A 19,452-nucleotide genomic window follows, 5' to 3' on the forward strand; every position below is an offset into this window, starting at 1 on the left:
CAGTAGAGACATTTATCGCAAGCTGGACTATATATAATATACGATCTCTCTACTCTTTGTTCATTGAAAGAGCAAAAATGACCAGGGGCAGGCCACGCAAAACGACCTCACCTGCTAAGCTGACTGAATTTTTTTCGCGAGGCACAGCCCATACACTAGCTACTAGTGGTGAAACACAAACTGGTTTACCATCGCCCTCGGGACGCTGCTCCCGCAAAAGCTCAATAATGGGAGACGAGCCCAAGACAGAAGACACCCCATTAACTAAAAATATGTTGCAAGAATTATTGGGTACCTTATAGAAATCCCTAAAAGATATGAAGCAGATAGTGAATGCTTTAAAAAAAGATTAAAGGAATTTAGAAGAACGTACATCTCGATTAGAAGATAAAATGGTGGAATTTGCGGCCTCCCACAATACCCTGGTCGATGCATACTATGAGATGAAAGACACCTCTGAATACCTAAGAAATAAAATTGGAGATCAGGAAGATAGATCTCGCAGAAACAACGTGAGATTACGCGGGATACCCGAGAGTGTTAAACTCTAAATTGGCTCAATTTTTTTCAAAATCTATTGCGGGCTGTTTTGCCGGAAACCTCCGCAATCGAATTGATGGTGGACAGAATCCATAGGGTACCTAAACCCAAGTCCATAAATCCCTCGCTACCCAGAGATACCTTAGCGAGGATTCATTTTTTTTCTCCATCAAAGAAAAATTTCTACGCTGTATTAGAGAATCTCCGAATCTTCCTGCTCCTTTTCAAGGCATTAGTCTTTCAAGATTTATCAGCAGCCACATTAGCGAGACGCAAGGAATTTGCCCCATATACGAAAATTCTGAGAGACATCAATATTCCTTACCGCTGGGGATTTCCGGTAAAATTACTAATAAATAAAGTCGACGAAATTGTTGTTTGCTTGTCACCCAGACATGCAGAATCCCAACTCAGCAAATGGAAACTTCTCCCGGAGGGGTTTGTCTCCTCCCTTCCTACGGATCAGCAATATAAAAAAAAATTCCAACTGATTGGACCACTATAAATTGATGAGGTCTGCGATTCTTTTCTTTTTGGAGATCACCTTTGGTTATTTTCTCCGTGCACTTGCTTCCTCTTAGCGCCTCCCGGCATAGAGTTGCAGATTTGATAATTTTTTTTTTTTTCTCTTTAACTTCCCATCCGTATCCTCTACGCTTCCCCTACTTGGTAGCGTATATCCAGATGGTTCGCTATCATTTGGGCGCTACCAAAATCTACATGGTTTTGACTGTTTTTTACCTGTTTTTCTATGTTTATTTTTTGTTTTCTAACCTTTTTTCACAGGGTCCCTACTCTCCAAGTAACCATAATTGTATTTTAAGAGTCATCTCTCTGTCAGGATTATGCAGAGCCGATCAAATTTTTCTTTTGAGTGTATTTAAGATTTTTGGTATGAAGCAATGGGTATTAAGTTCTTATCTCTGAATGTGAGGGGATTAAACTCCCCTTTTAAAAGGTCTCTTCTCTGGAAGGAAATATGCTCATCTAAATGTGACGTGATTTGCCTGCAAGAGACGCACCTACTTCCCAAAGATGCGTCATGCCTAACTAATAAACAATTCCCTATAATACTCCAGGCCAATGCTCCACACAAAAAAGCAGGCGTAGCTATACTGATAAAACACACTATTTCATTCTCTGTGTTATCCCAATTTACAGATCCCAATGGGAGGTTTTTGATCCTCTCTTGCCTTCTAAATAACTCTCCTTATACGATAGCGACCTTGTATAGTCCTAATAATTCCCCTAAAATATTCTTCACTAAAGTTCTCAAGAAAATTCGTTCTATGTCACAGAGCCCATTGGTGATTTGCGGAGACTTTAACACCCCTATATCTAGAGATTTGGATGTTGATTCGGCACGGACAACCATCCGGGAGGAATTGAAGGGAATTATAGCGGAAGAGGCTCTCCATGATGTTTGGAGATACCACCATGCCAACGAGAGAGGATATATGTATTTTTCCCCTAGGTTTGCATCTCTGTCCTGAATAGACTATTTTTTGGTGGATAGGACAGCCTTATCACTCTGTAAATCCTCCCAAATAGGCTCAATTACCTGGTCAGATCATGCCCATATTGTGTTAGAACTCAGGGGTGACGGCACACCACCCTCTGCCTTCTCCTGGCGCTTGAACACTTTCCTTTTGAAATCCGTTCAAAACGGGGAATATTTATCTAATGAATTGAGAGAATTTCTCGATTAATGATAACGGAGAAGTTTCTGATGAGACCCTGTGGTTATCGCACAAAGCCTTCATGAGAGGTTTATGTATAAAACTAGCTTCAGGGGAAAAAAAGCGCAGAGAGGGTGAAGTGTGGTCAGTCTTAAACCAGATAAATATTCTAGAAGAAAAACAAAATAAGACCCCTTCAATTAGCAATGATCTATTGAAGAGTAGAAATGAGCTACGGAAGCTCTTATTATTCAAATATGAACATAATCTAAAGCGAGTTAAAGCAAAATATTATGCCATGGGAGATAGAGCAGGCGCACTGCTTTCCCGTAGAGTGAAGAAATTGACAGCTAAGGGGAGGATTGATCATTTACTCAATACAAAAGGGGAAAAGATATATGACCCAACAGATATAGCAAATGCATTCGCTGATTATTACTCCCACTTATATAATTTAAACTCAGATCTTAGTATCCATCATCCCTCCACTTTACAAATAGAGCAATTTTTAAATTCTATTAATCTACCTAAGATTACACAGACCCAACTGGAATTTTTGAATTCTCCTCTCCAGGTCAAAGAAGTGATAGAAGCAATTAGATCATCTAAATTACAATCTACTCCAGGCCCAGATGGCTTTGCCAATGAGTATTATAAAGTATTTTCAGAACAATTATCTCCATACCTGCAACGGCTATTTCTGGACTGGAGAACTAAAAAGCAAAATTAATTCACTGTTCTTAGAAGCAACAATAGTGACTCTTCCAAAACCAGGCAAACCTCCTAACAAGACAGAGAATTTTAGGCCCATTTCCCTTTTGAATTGCGACCTGAAACTGTATTCTAAAATCTTGGCCCAAAGAATCAACACAGTCCTTCCTCAGCTGGTTAAGCCGGATCAAATGGGCTTTGTAATGGGGAGACAAACTAGAGATGCAACCCGCCGCATCCTGAACTTGATTCACGGAGCGGAGAGATCTGGGATCCCCAGTGTGCTGGTCTCGCTAGACGCAGAAAAGGCGTTTGATCGTGTGCACTGGGGATACCTGGAGGCGGTGCTGACTAAATTTGGGCTCACTGGACTTATCCAGAGAGCCATAATGGCGCTATATTCTTCCCCGAGTGCAAAAGTAATGGCAGCAGGTTTTAGTTCGGACTGCTTTTATATTTCTAACTGTACCCGTCAGGGGTGCCCCTTATCTTCTGCAATTTTTGCATTGGTGATGGAGCCTCTGGCGGAGAAGATACATAACTGCGAAGCTATCACAGGAGTAAGGATAGGAAAAGTGGCCTACCCGGTCGGGCTGTACGCAGACGATGTAATTGTTTCTGTGACAAATCCCGAAAATTCTCTTCAAGCGCTTTTATCTATTCTCTCTATTTTCTATGATATCATTTTACAAATTGAACTCCTCAAAGTCGATGGCCCTTCCGATTGGTTGTCCTCCCGGATTGATTACTAGATTAAAAAACTCCTTGCCGGTTACTTGGGCTAAAAATTCTGTTACCTACCGGGGAATTCACCTGGTTTCCCCTTCCAACGACTTAGTATCCGAAAACATTGCGGAATTAATACATTCCATTAAGCCTGAATTAAATAGAATAAGCGCCCTAGAAATTTCATGGATGGCATGCATACAGACTTGTAAGATGATAACTTTGCCAAAAATTTTATACATTTTAAGATGTATCCCACTACCCATACCTAGAAAATTGCTGGATGAGATCCAGTCCCTGCTACTCCGCTTCATTTGGGGTGGTAAAAAGTCTAGATTTCAGAGTTCTTTGCTATTTTATAAGACGGGAGAGGGAGGTTTGGGACTGCCGAATATCCATCTTTATTATAAGTCATGCATGATTGATGCCCTTAAAGAGTGGTGGGATACTACATCCAAACACTCTTGGGTGCAAATGGAAAAATCCAACGCCAAACTCCACTCTACTAGACTAATGATGGAGGCGGAGTTCTTACACCCGGGATCACAGTCTTGCTCGCTTCCCGTGATGGAACACGCCCTCAAAATGTCGAAAGAGTTGATCTCTAAAAAGCTGATACACATCCCATTGAAATATGTCTCAATTAAAAGCTTTGATTTGGTGGTCCCATTTTCCCAATTCCATCGCTGGGATGATTATGGTGTGCCTAATTTGCAAGCCATACTTTCAGGAGTCTTCCTCAAAACTTTTGAGGATCTAAGATCATCATACCAACTCCCTGGTAATTTTTATTTCTCCTATGTCCAATTGAAAAGTTTCCTATCTACTCATCCAGCAATTTTTTCCCAAGTAGCCCCGTCTTCAATCCAACATTTTATCCTGGGGAAAAAAGGATTTTCTAGAGGGGTCTCAGTTGCCTATAATTATCTTAACTCTCCCACAAATGATAAGCTTCAATACATGGTCAAATGGGAAAATGACCTTGGCACTTCCTTTACTCAAGAACAATGGCAATTAGCCATATCCTGGCCCCTTAAAAGCTCATCGTGTATTAACCACATGGAGATTGCAAAAAAAATTCAACTTCTCTGGTACCTCCCCTCCTAATCGTATAGCCCATTTCTTTCAAGGAACTTCCCCTCTTTGTTGGAAAAACTGTGGCAAAATAGGCACGCTTTTACACTCTTGGTGGTCTTGTTGTAAATTAAAACCCTTTTGGGATGATATATTTCAGATACTATCAGCTTGTACTGGATGCGCAGTTCCAATGAGCCCTGCATTAGCTTTATTGAACATAGGCATCACTGATCTTCCTTATGCTAATAGATGGCTCTGTTCTTCTGTACTTACTGCTGCAAGACAAGCCCTCGCCTCCAATTGGAAATCACAATCAATCCCATCACTGGATGGCATTTGGCGGAGAATGGATTCATTCTATTCACATGAACTAATTCTATCATGGGACATTTCTAAAAAGGATAAAACTCAACAAAGATGGAGCGCGTGGCCTGACATAAAAAAATTATTCTGTATTTAACAAATCTATGTATAGCAAGTACACCTTCCACCAATGAGGGAAACGATCTGATAGTCTGTGGAGTTTTGAATTAGCCAATTTACTTGGTGGATTCCTATAGATTTTTACACTTGAAGAGTATACCCTTTCATATATATATATTTTTTTCTCCCCCCTTTGTTAACTTACTGTTTTGATGTCCCTGTTCTTTCCCCTACCCCAACCGAGAGGAAAGTTTCAACATTTTCAGTTTATCCTCTCTCATTCCCTGGTTCATTACTTCAGTGTATTTTTTGTTATATTATTTTTCAATGTATCAATACTGTACGCTTTATTGTACTTATGATGAACCTGTTAATTTACCCCCCCCCCTTTGTTACACCTGTTATTTCCAAAAAATCCTTAATAAAAAAACTATTGAATAAAAAAAAGAGGGGGGAATGTAAGGAGAAGAGGCAAGTCAGGCTTGTCTCGTCTGTAACGGGTCCAAAACAGTCGGGGCTGTCACCTAAGTTACAGGGGGAGCGCTTAGAGTAACTAGATCTTCCTGTGCTTGAGAAAAGGGGGTGTGGCTAAGCAGTTAGAAATTATGCGCGCAGAAATTGAAACTGTTGAGGCGTAAACGCTTGGTGGTTGAGTCCCAAGAATCTTCACCGAGGCGTAAGCTGGTCTCAATCTCCCCTGGTTACGGTAACATCAGATGCCAGCAAAAAAGGCTGGGGGGCCATAATATCTCATACTCCATTCCAGGGATGCTGGAGTCAAAGGATAAGTGCCAGATCCTCCAATTTCAGGCAGCTGAAGGTGGAGGAGGAAGCTCTTCTGGTAGCAAGCAGTCTAATCTCCGGATGTCACGTCACTGTACGGTATACTCGAAAAACATGACTTACAGTAGCCCACCTCAAGCATCAAGGGAGCCTGAGGTTCCACAGTCTAAAGGACATTTCAAGGCAAATATTCTGTTGGGCCGAAAAACACCTCTCCCTGACAGCCGTCCACCTAAGGGGTCCTCCAACCTCCAGGCAGATTTCCTGAGTTGCCAGGACATACAGCTAGGGGAATGGAGCTGGAAAAAAATAATTTTCAGGATGCTGGTAGACAGGTGAGTCCTACCAGAGGTCAATCTACTTTCTTCATGCCAGAACGCACAGGTCAAAGCTTACTTTTCCCTAAACCCCAGGGACAAATCTTTGGGAGTGGATGCCTTCTCTCAAAACTGGAACTTCCGGCTAGCATACACCTTCCCTCCGATTCCAGTGCTGGCAAAGACTCTTCGGAAGATTCGGGAGGATCGAGTACCAACTATCCTAGTAGCTCCTGTGTGGCCAAAAAGGAGCTGGTTCAATTTCATCGTAGAGCTCCAGATAGACGGACCAGTCCACTTGCCGTCAGAGGCCGACCTTCTTTTGCAGGGGGCCTCTTCACCATCTGAATCTTCAAGGGCTAAATCTAGCTGCCTGGTTACTGAAGCCCAAGTGTTGAGTGCTAGAGGGCTTTCGGACACAGTAATTGCAACCCTACAGAGATCCAGAAAACCAGTCACCAATGCTATCTATAATAAAGTGTGGAAGAGATTTTCATCTTGGTGTCTTCCTAATCCACTGACCTGACCCCTTCCACGCAAATATTTCTCAAATATTGGACTTTTTGCAGAAGGGGCTTGAATTAGGCCTTAAACCCAGTACTCTGAAGGTGCAGGTCTCTGCCTTGAGCTCTGTATTCGATCAGGATTTAGCCAACCATCGTTGGATCAAGAGATCCATGGTATCCGCTCTTAGGCTAGTTTCACATTAGCGTTTTTTAGCGCTGTGCTTCGTGCGCAATAGAAACGCATGCAAAAAATGCATCATGTGTTTTGCATGAGTTTGCGTTTTATAGGCGCATGCGTTTTAACCAGTTTTTAGCCATGTTAACTCCTAAAATGCATGCGATTTAAAACGCAGGCGTGCGCATGTCCAAACGCACGCCTGCGTTCCCATAGACTGCAATTTGTTATTTTTTCGCATTCCGTGAGCTAGCGTGCGCATGGGTTTTTTGACGCCGTTGGACGGACCCAAGAATGCAACAGGTTGCATCGGGTGCGCCTAGGCGCACACTACAAAAAATGCATGCGCACAAAAACGCATACGTGCGCGTGCAAACGCTAGACCGTGCGCCCGCCATGTTAAACATAGGGGTGCATGGACGCGCACGATGCGCTGCGCTAAACGCTAATGTGAAACCAGCCTTAGACAGCATCCCAGAAAGCAAGTTGTCGTCTCTTCTTGGGATCTAAATTTGGTCCTTAAAGGTCTCACACATCCACCATTTGAGCATCTGTCTTCTTGTACTCCTCAACTCCTCACCTACGAAGCAGCCTTCCTAGTTGCCATAACCACAGCGAGGCATGTAGGGGAATTGCAGGCTTTATCCATTAGAGAACCTTATTTAACAGTTAGAGATGACTCTATAGTTCTCCATCTTGATCCGTCCCTTTCTTCCTAAGTTAGTGTCTGATTTCCGTCAGTCGCAGGACATTGTCCTCCCCTCCTTCTGCCAGAATTCAGTGAATCCAAAAGAGGAGAAATTCCATACACTCGATGTTTGGTGCACAATCTTGCACTAGGAACAAACCAAACCCTGGTTAATTGACAAATTTATTCATACATCCATCAGGTTGGAATAAGGGGAAGAAAGTGTCAAAGAGTACCATTGCGAATTGGATCAAGAGGGCCATATCTGAAACATAGCTGGCCCAGAACATGATACCCCATGCTGGGATCAGGGCTCACTCCACAAGGTCTACCACAGTCTCCTGGGCTGAAAGGGCAGGCGCATCCACCGAGCAGATCTACAGGGCTGCTGCAACATGGTCTTCACTACATACCTTTACCAGGCACTATAGGTTAGACTTGTTGTCCAATAGGGTTCTAGTCTTTGGCCGAAAAGTACTCCAGGCCGTTGTCCCCCCCCCAGTGCAGAATTGGTTGGTATTCCTACTATGCTGTTATGGAAAGTGACTAGAGAAAATAGAATTAGACCTACCGGTAATTCGGTTTCTAGGAACCTTCCACAACAGCACTAATTCCCTCCCTATGTTCTTGGATAATTTCTGAGAATCTAAAGGTATCAGTGCTATGGTGTTGGTTATAAGTCACTGGCGAGTGGGAGGTATTTTTAACCTCTTTGTGCTTCCTGTCCCCCATTAGGGCGTGGACACAACCTCCTATGATGTCGTGGAAGGTTCCTAGAAACCGAATTACCGGTAGGTCTAATTCTATTTTTCAGTCTTTTTCTAATTGTGCTATAATGAACTTGAACATTTAACAACTTGATTGAGTCATTTAAGTCTGAGCTGTAGTTCTTAGTTGTTTTTGGCTCCTGCTTACCCTCTTAAATCTCATGGAAGCAGTGGCATGGAGGCGATGAGCCTGTAGCACTGCTGAGGTGTTATGGAAGCCCAGGTTGCTTTGATAGCAGTCTTCAGCTCATCTGCATTGTTGGGTCTGGTGTCTCTCCTCTTCCTCTTGACAATACCCAATAGATATTATGGGGTTAAGGTCAGGTGAGTTTGCTGGCCAATCAAGCACAGTGATAATGTTATTTTTAAACGAGGTATTGGTACTTTTGTCAGTGTGGACAGGAGCCAAGTCCTGCTGCAGAATGAAATTTCCATCTTCAAAAAGCTTGTTGGCAGAGGGAAACATGAAGTGCTTTAAAATTTCCTGGTAGGTTGCTGCGCTGATTTTGGTCTTGATAAAACACAGTGGACCTACACCAGCAGATGAAAACCATCATTGACTGTGGAAACTTGACATTAGACCTCAAGCAGCTTGTATTACCTGCCTCACCACTCTTCTTCCAGACTCTAGGACCTTGATTTCCATTTCCACAACACCTCAGCAGTGCCACAGGCTGGTCGCCTCCATGCCATGCCACATCGATGCAGTAATTGATGCAAAAGGATCCCCGACCAAGTATTGAGTGCATTTACTGAACATACATTTCAGTAGGCCAACATTTCGGATTTTAAAATCATTTTTTTTAAGCTGGTGTTATAAAGTATTCTAATTTACTGAGATAATGAATTTTGGGGTTTTATTGGCTGTAAGCCATAATCATCAACATTAACAAAAATACCGTATTTTTTGGATTAGAAGATGCTCCGGATTACAAGACGCACCCCAAATTTTTAGGAGAAAAATAGGTGTCAAGACCTCCATCTGTGCTTGCGCCGCCCCCTGACGGCCATTTTCCCGGAGTCCACCGCACAGGAGGAAACCATGGAACTGCCGGGGGACTCTGGCCTTTCATAAAATGTCGGCAGAGCCCCCCGCAGCACCCCTGGACACAGGGCAGGTCAACGACAGCACCGGACACAGGGCAGGTCAAAGACAGCACCAGACACAGGGCAGCGGCAGCACTGGACGCCCACAGCGGCTCGCCGATGAGGTATATAAGCATTATAAGACTCGCCCCCATTTTCCCCCAATCTTTGGGGGGGGGAAAGTGTATAAGTATAATCTGAAAAATACGGTAAACACTGGAAATAGATCACTCTGTTTGAAATGACTCTATATAATATAAGTTTCCCTTTTTGTATTGAAGAACTGAAATAAATTATCTTTTTGATGATATTCTAATCTTGTGAGCTGCACCTGTAATTACCTCATTTCGAATCCTTAAAATTAATAATTTCTCTTTTCGTATATACTGATATGTAAAACAATATAATCCAGAAACATATTACTGTATTTTTCAGACTTTAAGGCTAGTTTCACACTAGCGCTTCTGCCGTCTGCGCACGGCCGTCGATAAGCCCCGCCCCCTGCCGCACCCCTCCTGACATCACCGCCTATTATCGCACATGGCCGCATGCGATCTGTGCACCCTATCTTTAATATAGTAGGCTAGTAGGATTTTTGAGTGCACTGCGCACTTTTGAAGGTGCTCCGAGTGCGCCAAAATGCAACATGCTGCGTTCGGCGCACCTACAAAAGTGCGCAGCGCACTCAAAAATCCTACTAGCGCACGGTCTGCGCACCCTATATTAAAGATAGGGTGCGCAGATCGCATGTGGCCATGTGTGATAATAGGCGGTGATGTCAGGAGGGGGCGGGGCTTATCGGCGGCCGTGCGCAGACGGCAGAAACGCTAGTGTGAAACTAGCCTAAGACCAGACTTTTAACCCAAAAAAATTTAAAAGGAAAAGGGGGTGGCGTTTTATAGTTTTTATGTTGCTTACTGGGAGTGGGAGTGGCAGCAAAGCGGCGTCACAACAAGACGCAGAGTCGCCACTGCAAGAAGCTGGCGGCAGGAATGATGTGATGCTGCAGGCGATGGACTGGAAGGAGGGGGTGTCTTGGTGGTGAGAGGCAGGAGCCATTGATCTCTGGTGGTGAGCTTCAGGAAAATGTCAGCAGCAGTATGAGGCAGGTGCGGAGTCCCTGCTGCGCACATTGATATCCCAGTGGTGGGCTTCAGGAAAATGGCGCTGATGTCGCACAGTTTTAGATCTTGGCTCATTTCTGCAGTGGCGACCATGGTCCTGACTCAGGTGACCACGCTCCACCACCGCCGCGCTGTAAGCTAAATTCGGACTAAAGATGGAATCCCATTTTCACTATATATACAGTCATATGTTAAAGTTTGGGCACCCCTATTAATGTTAACCTTTTTTCTTTATAACAATTTTGGTTTTTGCAACAGCTATTTCAGTTTCATATATCTAATAACTGATGGACTCAGTTATATTTCTGGATTCAAATGAGGTTTATTGTACTAACAGAAAATGTGCAATCTGCATTTAAACAAAATTTGACCGGTGCAAAAGTATGGGCACCTCAACATAAAAGTGACATTAATATTTCGTAGATCCTCCTTTTGCAAAAATAACAGCCTCTAGTAGCTTCCTGTAGCTATTAATGAGTTCCTGGATCCTGGATGAAGGTATTTGTGACCATTCCTGTTTACAAAACAACTCCAGTTCAGTTAAGTTTGATGGTCGCCGAGCATGGACAGCCCTCTTCAAATCATCCCACAGATGTTCAATGATATTCAGGTCTGGGAACTGGGATGGCCATTCCAGAACATTGTAATTGTTCCTCTGCATGAATGCCTTAGTAGATTTGGAGCAGTGTTTTGGATCATTGTCTTGCTGAAATATCCATCCCCTGCGTAACTTCAACTTCTTCACTGATTCTTGCACATTATTGTCAAGACTCTGCTGATACTGAGTTGAATCCATGCAACCCTCAACTTTAACAAGATTCCCGATGCCTGCATTGGCCACACAGCCCCAAAGCATGATGGAACCTCCACCAAATTTCACTGTGGGTAGCAAGTGTTTTTCTTGTAATACTGTGTTTTTAGCCTCCATGCATAATGCCTTTTTGTATGACCAAACAACTCAATCTTTGTTTCATCAGTCCACAGGACCTGCTTCCAAAATGTAACTGGCTTGTCCAAATGTGCTTTTGCATACCTCAGGCGACTCTGTTTGTGGCGTGCTTGCAGAAACGGCTTCTTTCGCATCACTCTCCCATACAGCTTCTCCTTGTGCAAAGTGCGCTGTATTGTTGACCGATGCACAGTGACACCATCTGCAGCAAGATGATGCTGCAGGTCTTTGGAGGTGGTCTGTGGATTGTCCTTGACTGTTCTCACCATTCTTCTTCTCTGCATTTCTGATATTTTTCTTGGCCTGCCACTTCTGGGCTTAACAAGAACTGTACCTGTGTTCTTCCATTTCCTTACTATGTTCCTCACAGTGGAAACTGACAGGATAAATCTCTGAGACAACTTTTTGTATCCTTCCCCTGAAAAGCTATGTTGAATAATCTTTGTTTTCAGATCATTTGAGAGTTGTTTTGAGGAGCCCATGATGCCACTCTTCATAGGAGAATCAAATAGGAGAACTACTTGCAAGTGGCCACCTTAAATACCTTTTCTCATGATTTGATACACCTGGCTATGAAGTTCAAAGCTCAATGAGGTTACAAAACCAATTTAGTGCTTCAGGAAGTCAGTAAAAAGTAGTTAGGAGTGTTCAAATCAAGAAAATGATAAGGGTGCCCATACTTTTGCACCGGTCAAGTTTTGTTTAAATGCAGATTGCACATTTTCTGTTAGTACAATGAACCTCATTTGAATCCAGAAATATAACTGAGTCCATCAGTTATTAGATATATGAAACTGAAATAGCTGTTGCAAAAACCAAAATTGTTATAAAGAAAAAAGGTTAACTTTAATAGGGGTGCCCAAACTTTAACATATGACTGTATGTGTATATATATATATATATATATATATATATATATATATATATATATATATATATATATATAATTTTTTTTATTTTTTTTGTTTCCCCCTCTAAATTTGGGGTGCGTTTTCTAGTCCAAAAAATACAGTACTTAATTTTTCTCTGCTACTGTATATGACCTCACTTATTTATTACTAAAACAGGGACATGACAGAATTTGTTTTTGAAGATTTATATAGATAATTAGGTTAGTGTCTTTCTCTCTACACAGGATTGTACAATAGTTAAGAAAACCTATGGTATCATAAAGGAGTCTCTACTTCACTTGTCCTTAAATGAAGCAAGCAATGATCAGAAGATCCTAGAATTTACTAACAAGATCACGGATCTGTTGACCGGAGAGGTGAGCACTGCTGGGAATACTGGGACATTATACATTAACACAAGGGATGATGTGTCTGGATGATGACTGTATCATTGTGTCAGGTTCCTATAAGATGTGAGGATGTCACTGTTCATTTCTCCATGGAGGAGTGGGAGTATTTAGAAGGACAAAAGGGTCTGTACAAGGACGTCATTATGGTGGACAGTGTCAAAGGCGCACGTGGCTCACAGGTGAACAAGAATAGGACTCACCTGACAAAGCAGATATTAAATCTCACCTTGGACCTCTTTGCTCAGCTCACAGGGAAGGTGAGGCTTTAATGGTCATAACATAGTTATAAATCTTATAGCGACATTACCTAAAACGTTAGTAGCTCTGACATATAGGACCAGTAAATTTATCCATTCTCATTGGACCCAATTTACCATCTGTGGGTTCCTCTACTCCAAACTGATCATTCTTTATGGGTTTTTGTAAAGACTGAAAATATAAATGAAGATGTTTATTGCTATCAACTTGGTCTAAATAACAATGGGATTACTTTTATTGAACAGAAATTTAGGACTTCTTTTATCCATTTTGTCATTCATTTGCAAACCATATGCCATCCGTGTGTCCATTTTTTTTATGGGTGTGTGCACCATCAGGATTCAGGAGTCTGCAGTCACCTAGAAGAACTGCAGACTTTTAGCACCACACCGGAAACCCCTTTAATGGTTATCTGAGGTATGTTCTGCTATACTGAAAGCACTGGAACACGCAAATCGTCAAAATATAATAGTGGTTTTAATTTCGTACCAGATGTGCTCAATGGGAGACAAGTCCTTTGATGCTGCAGGCCACGATAGCTTGATCTATATGTGGCCTGCCGTTATGTTGAAAAATGGCTCTTTGAACACTTTGGAGAAATGTTCGTACCACTGGTTCTACCACAAAATCAATGTAATGTCCAGCTGATAGTGTACCTGCAATGAAGGCTAGATGAGTCTGGCTACTTTCCATTATTCCACCCAACACCATGATCCAGGGAGTAGGACATATGTGACGTTCCCTCGTGAAGGCTTCTTTATTGCATTGACCACATGGTCTCTAGACCAATCTCCAGCTATCATTGATTCCAAGATAAAAGCAGGACTCATCCCTGAAGAGGATAGACCTCTATTTCAGACTCCAGTATGCATCTGGAGACTGTGGTCAACACCATGAAAAGGCCTTCACAAGATAATATCACACCAGTCCAGCTACCAGGTTTATGATGGTGTGAAGTGGCACAGTTGCACAGTTACAAATTTGTACGTCCAGCAAGTTTTGGCCCAAAGCACCACTAATTTATTTTCTAGCTGGACCCCTGTAGACACAGAAGTAATGAAGACGTTTTAGGGCCTTATGGGCTAAGTGAAGAAGCCAGATCTTCAGCAATATTGGAGTGTTGATGTTTTATACAATACTCCACTGTTCCACATGGCTATGACCCGTAAACATTTTGAGACTGTCCACAAAATCTTGCATTATAACGATAATGCACGGTGCCCTCCACAAGATGATGCCAACTTTTCAAAGTTCAGCCAGTCATTAAGCACTTCAGCAACTTGTTTGCCGAGATAAATACAAACACATGGGCCATGCACACAGTGAACAAGAATGTAGGACAACGTTCACACCACCAAAGACTGAAACACAGAAAAACACAATAAAACATGTAAAAATACTCTGTTGTAAAAAAGTAACAGTAAACAGCAAGTGCTAGTAAAAAGATGATAAAAAACAGGGTATTTGGTTGATACGTTTTTTGCAAAAAATGTATACTAAGCCTAGGGCAGTTTCTAGGGAATTTTGCCAACAGGGCGAACATCGAAAAAGCCCCCCCCGAACATTAACATGCTGAATACTTTAGATAAACTTAGATAAACGTGTCCTCATGTCACTGTTATTAGTGGAAGCAGGTGTATGTTGATAGGAGTAATAGTCCCAAAAGCCTCCACTTGCTGTCATTGTTCTCACCTTAATATAATGCTCCTCATTCTCCCCTGCTCGCGCCGATCGCTGGCAGAGCAGGGGAGAATGATGAGAGCAGTCTTCGGCACCCGCGGCCGGGGAACAGTGCTTACTGTAGCGCTTCTTCCCCGGCGGCCTCCTGTGTTGTACTGTTGTGGCACACGGGCGGCACACGGTTGCCACACGTGTGCCGCAAGTATTACACACTCAGTTACCGATATCTCCGGTACCGGTTTTTCCGGTACCAGAAATATCAGGACGTGTGAAACCGGCCTCACACACAGTGACTCACAGACCTTGCGCTATCAATCTGCAAATTGCAAAGATTACAGTGTGTGAACAATGTATGTAAGACATCCATCTCTATTCTAGGAAACAATGGTTTTCAGTTGGGATGATAACGTATGAGAATAACGAGAGTGGCTCCCGTCCTCACCGAACATCTGTGAGCCGGTAATGGTCCATCATCATCTATAGGAGCCGGCGCAGACTTCTGTGTGCAGCCTCCGACCCTCTCCTGTGCCATTACATCTCTCACCCCCCCCCCCACCAACCAGGACATGACAAGTGACATCAGTGAAGCCTCCCAAAATCACTGGGGTATATACATATCACTGGGTTATATACACATCACTGGGGCAGACACTGGGGTATATACACATCACTGGGGCAGACACCGGGGCATATACACATCACTGGGGCAGACACCGGGGCATATACACATCACTGGGGCAGACACCGGGGCATATACACATCACTGGGGCAGACACCGGGGCATATACACATCACTGGGGCAGACACCGGGGCATATACACATCACTGGGGCAGACACCGGGGCATATACACATCACTGGGGCAGACACTGGGGTATATACACATCACTGAGGCAAACATTGGGGTGTTTACATCACTGAGGCAGACACTGGGGTATATACACATCACTGGGGCAGACTCTGTGGTATATACACATTACTGGGGTATATACAGATCCCTGGGGCAGACACTGGGGTATATACAGATCACTGGGGCAGACACTGGGGTATATACACATCACTGGGGTATATACAGACACTGGGGCATATACACATCACTGGGGTATATACAGACACTGGGGTATATACACATCACTGGGGTATATACAGACACTGGGGTATATACACATCACTGGGGCCGGGACTGTGCATACAGTAACAGATGCTCCATGTCTGGACTCACCCAGATCCTGATGAGGGGAAGATGAAAGGCGGGAACGCAGAGCAGATTCCATAGACAATACAGGCATAGAGCAGACTCCATAGAGACTACGGGACAGAGCACAAACTCCGCCCACAGAAAAACTTCCTTGCCGGAGTCAGACCTGTGACACAGCAGGAGTTACAGGGAGAGTCGGCACCACGTTATCTGACAGGGGGGCCGCTCTGCCGCCCCCTGTCTTCAGGAAGCACTGCCGCCTGAGGCAAATAGCTCAACTTGGCTCAGGATAGGTGCGGCCCTGCAGGCGCCCCCTGGCTTGGGTGGCGCCCCGGGCGATCGCACCCCCGTCCCCCCCCCCCCCCTAAAAACGGCCCTGACTAACCCGCTCTACCAATCTCCAAGGTAACCCATGTCAGAGCAGTCCCTAACTGATGTATTTAAAAACCTGATCATGTGTATAGTACCTATATGAGCAGGATTCAGACAGGTAATGTCCGATGTGGACACGCTTCAGAGTTCGGCTTTCATGTACATGGCCCACAAGGAAGGGGTGGAAACCTGCCTAATCTTGTAAAAACAAGAAATCAATCTGAAGCGTGTCCACATCGGACATTACCTGTCTGAATCCTGCTCATATACAGTAAGTACTGCTCTGACACAGGTTACCTTGACAGTTGGTAGAGTGGCTTAGTATACTGTACATATTTAGCAAAAAACATAACAAAAGACCCTGTTTTTTTATCATCTTTTTACTGTTACTTTTTTACAATAGAGTATTTTTACACATTTTATTGTGTTTTAAGTTTGCTGAGTTGTACATTCCCCAAAGGGACAGCTGCGTGGATGAGTCCTTAATACATTTCAAGGGGAGGCTCAAATTCTGACAGTTCTGCCCAGTAAGAGGGCCATGTACGGAATTAAACTGTACAAGCTGTGCTAGAGTACCTCATGGTACACCCACAGGTTTAAGGTCTACAAAGGGAAGGACACACAGATTCAACCCCCTAAATGCCTACCTGTCCTGGGAGTAAGAGGGAAAATTGTGTGGGATTTGGTGCACTCACTGCAATGTCAAGGTGATCACCTTCTACGTAGGTAAAGGCCCCGACTCACATAACGAGATCGTTAGCGAGATCGCTGAAACGTCACAGATTTTGTGATGCAACAGCGACCTCGCCAGCTATCTCGCTACGTCTGACACATAGCAGCGACCGGCGCCCGCTGAATATCGCTGATCGTGCTCAAATGTCGTAGACCATTTTTTTATCGTTGGTGTCCCGCTGGCCAGCATGCATCACTGTGTTTGACGCCGACGAGTGACCTCGTTGTGGCTGATCGAGAGGATGTTACAGCTATTCTTCAAGAACTCTTCTTGCCTTTGCTGGACCCGGAGGAGGGAAAGATGTTGATACTTGAGAGAGCACACAGAGCGCTGAAACCTAACCCTAAAAAAGCAGAATTTCCAAGAGATATAATTTGCAGAATTCTTGACTTCCGCATAAAAGAGAGAATTCTCAAAAAATCAAGGACAATAACTTTAGAATATAAAGGTTCAAGAATCCGTGTTTTCCAGGATCTGGCACCATTAACCTTGTCAAAAAGATACTTGTTGAAACCCTTTACAGATGCTCTCAAGCAGAGACAATTTCTCTTCCACTGGCTTTTTCCATTTGGCATATTTATCACAGCAGATGGCAAGAGTTATACAGCCAAATCATCTTCTGACATCGCCAAAATATGTGCAGAACTAGATATTCAATTTGACCCGCTGCCTGACCTCCGCCTTGCCCGCACCAACTTCACTCTTCCGGACCTGTCAACTCAGGAACCCTGGAGAAGAGCGGACAACCCCAAAGAGCAAAGAAACAGATAAAGACAAGCTGGAAAGCAACGTACCTCCAGTGATTGAATGGGGGACCCTAGTCCCTTATACATTTTTGCAATAACCTTTTCAGCTGGTCCGCAATGACTGCCTGGTTAATAAGTGGAACGATTTGAAAAACTGAAAAAATTATCATTTTTTTCTTTTGTTACATTCCCCGATGGGTACTATAGTCTTGTTTGTAATTTTGCTTACTACAATGAAAGTTGTTGATGTTGGGCAACAAGCCCCTATCGTTGAACACATGTTAATGTTCTTATCTTTTGTCTTTCTCTCCCACCCCCCACCTGCCCCTTGTCCATCGGCGAGTCATCTCTATTTGAGTCCCGACGTCCACTAACCTGACATGGCTGACCGAACACAAGAGACGACAATAGCATCATACAACATAAGAGGTTTGAATGCACCAATTAAAAGAGCCCAGGTACTGGCACATATCAAGAAGCTGGGGATTGACATTGCGTTCCTGCAGGAAACCCACTTCATACTGGAAAAAAACCCATGCTTTGAAAAACATTACTACAACACATGGTTCCACTCGTTCTCCTCTTCCAGAAAGGGGAGGGGAGTGGCAATCTCATTTGCAAAAAACACACTATTTCAATATCTGGATATGCTCCACGACAGGGAGGGTAGATTTATTTTCATAAAGGGGAAGCTGGCACACAAATTGGTCACAATAGGAAGCATCTATGCCCCCAACACAAAACAGGACACCTGGTTCTCCAGAATCATGAGAGAGGCCAGCCAATTCGCAGAAGGCACTTTGATCCTGGGAGGGGACCTTAATGTCCCCCTTGAACCACCAATATGCATTAAAACGCATCTGTTCAACCCTACACTTAAATCAGCTGATTGATGCTTGGAGATTTCTCCCATTTCTCACAGGCACAATCTTCATACAGTAGAATTGACTATCTTTTTATTACATTTCAGATGTCCTTACATCTGAAAGACTCACAAATAATCCCGAGCGTTCACTCCGACCCCTCCATTTTGATAAATAAACTCACGATAGGTCATAGACCAAACAATAACCCATTGAGGTTGAATGAAGCTTTAATAGCGGATGAACCTACCAGAAATAAATTAAAAGAGAAACTTAAAGAATTCTGTGAGATCAATACAAAAGACAACATTCAATTCTCAACTATTTGGGAGGCCCACAAGGCTGTAATAAGAGGTGAATTGATTTCTATGGCCTCACATAAAAATAAAATGAGGAAAGAAAAAGCTAACACTCTTTATAAAGAAATCGAAGCTTTAGAACGAGACCATAAAACAACTTTCGACCCTAATATCATAACTCTGCTCTCGCAGAAGAGACAATCACTTAGAGACCTACTAAATAAAGACTCAGTAAAAATCTATACTAGGTGGAAACACAGTATTTGCTCATGGAGATAAAATGACAAAATTTATGACATCCATGCTCAAAAAACGTAAGGCTAAGTCGCTTATCTATACGATAAAGGGTCCGGATGGAGCCAAAATTACAAACCCAGATGAAATAGCTTCTGCCTTCAGGGAGTATTACTCCACTTTGTATGACCTACGACCGGGAGAGGGCGCAGAACATTT

The 19,452-nt window shown here is 43.3% G+C and overlaps 1 protein-coding gene across 6 annotated transcripts in view; it reads left to right on the forward strand.

The window, feature by feature from the left end:
* The window catches only part of LOC141100116 (uncharacterized), a 51,466-nt gene that overhangs the window by 24,649 nt on the left and 7,365 nt on the right, over window positions 1–19,452 (forward strand). For 2 of the 6 annotated variants that reach the window (XM_073588358.1, XM_073588357.1), the window contains 2 exons: window positions 12,687–12,818; window positions 12,902–13,108. In XM_073588358.1, coding sequence (XP_073444459.1) covers window positions 12,687–12,818; window positions 12,902–13,108 — 339 coding nt within the window. Of the gene's footprint in view, window positions 1–8,360; window positions 8,417–9,308; window positions 9,604–12,686; window positions 12,819–12,901; window positions 13,109–19,452 lie in introns of all 6 variants that reach the window. The other 4 variants (XM_073588355.1, XM_073588356.1, XM_073588360.1 and 1 more) reach the window with 4 other exon arrangements.

Source organism: Dendrobates tinctorius, unplaced genomic scaffold (assembly GCF_039654945.1).
Source record: "Dendrobates tinctorius isolate UK_male_01 unplaced genomic scaffold, ASM3965494v1 ptg000103l, whole genome shotgun sequence".
Taxonomy (NCBI): Eukaryota; Metazoa; Chordata; class Amphibia; order Anura; family Dendrobatidae; genus Dendrobates; species Dendrobates tinctorius.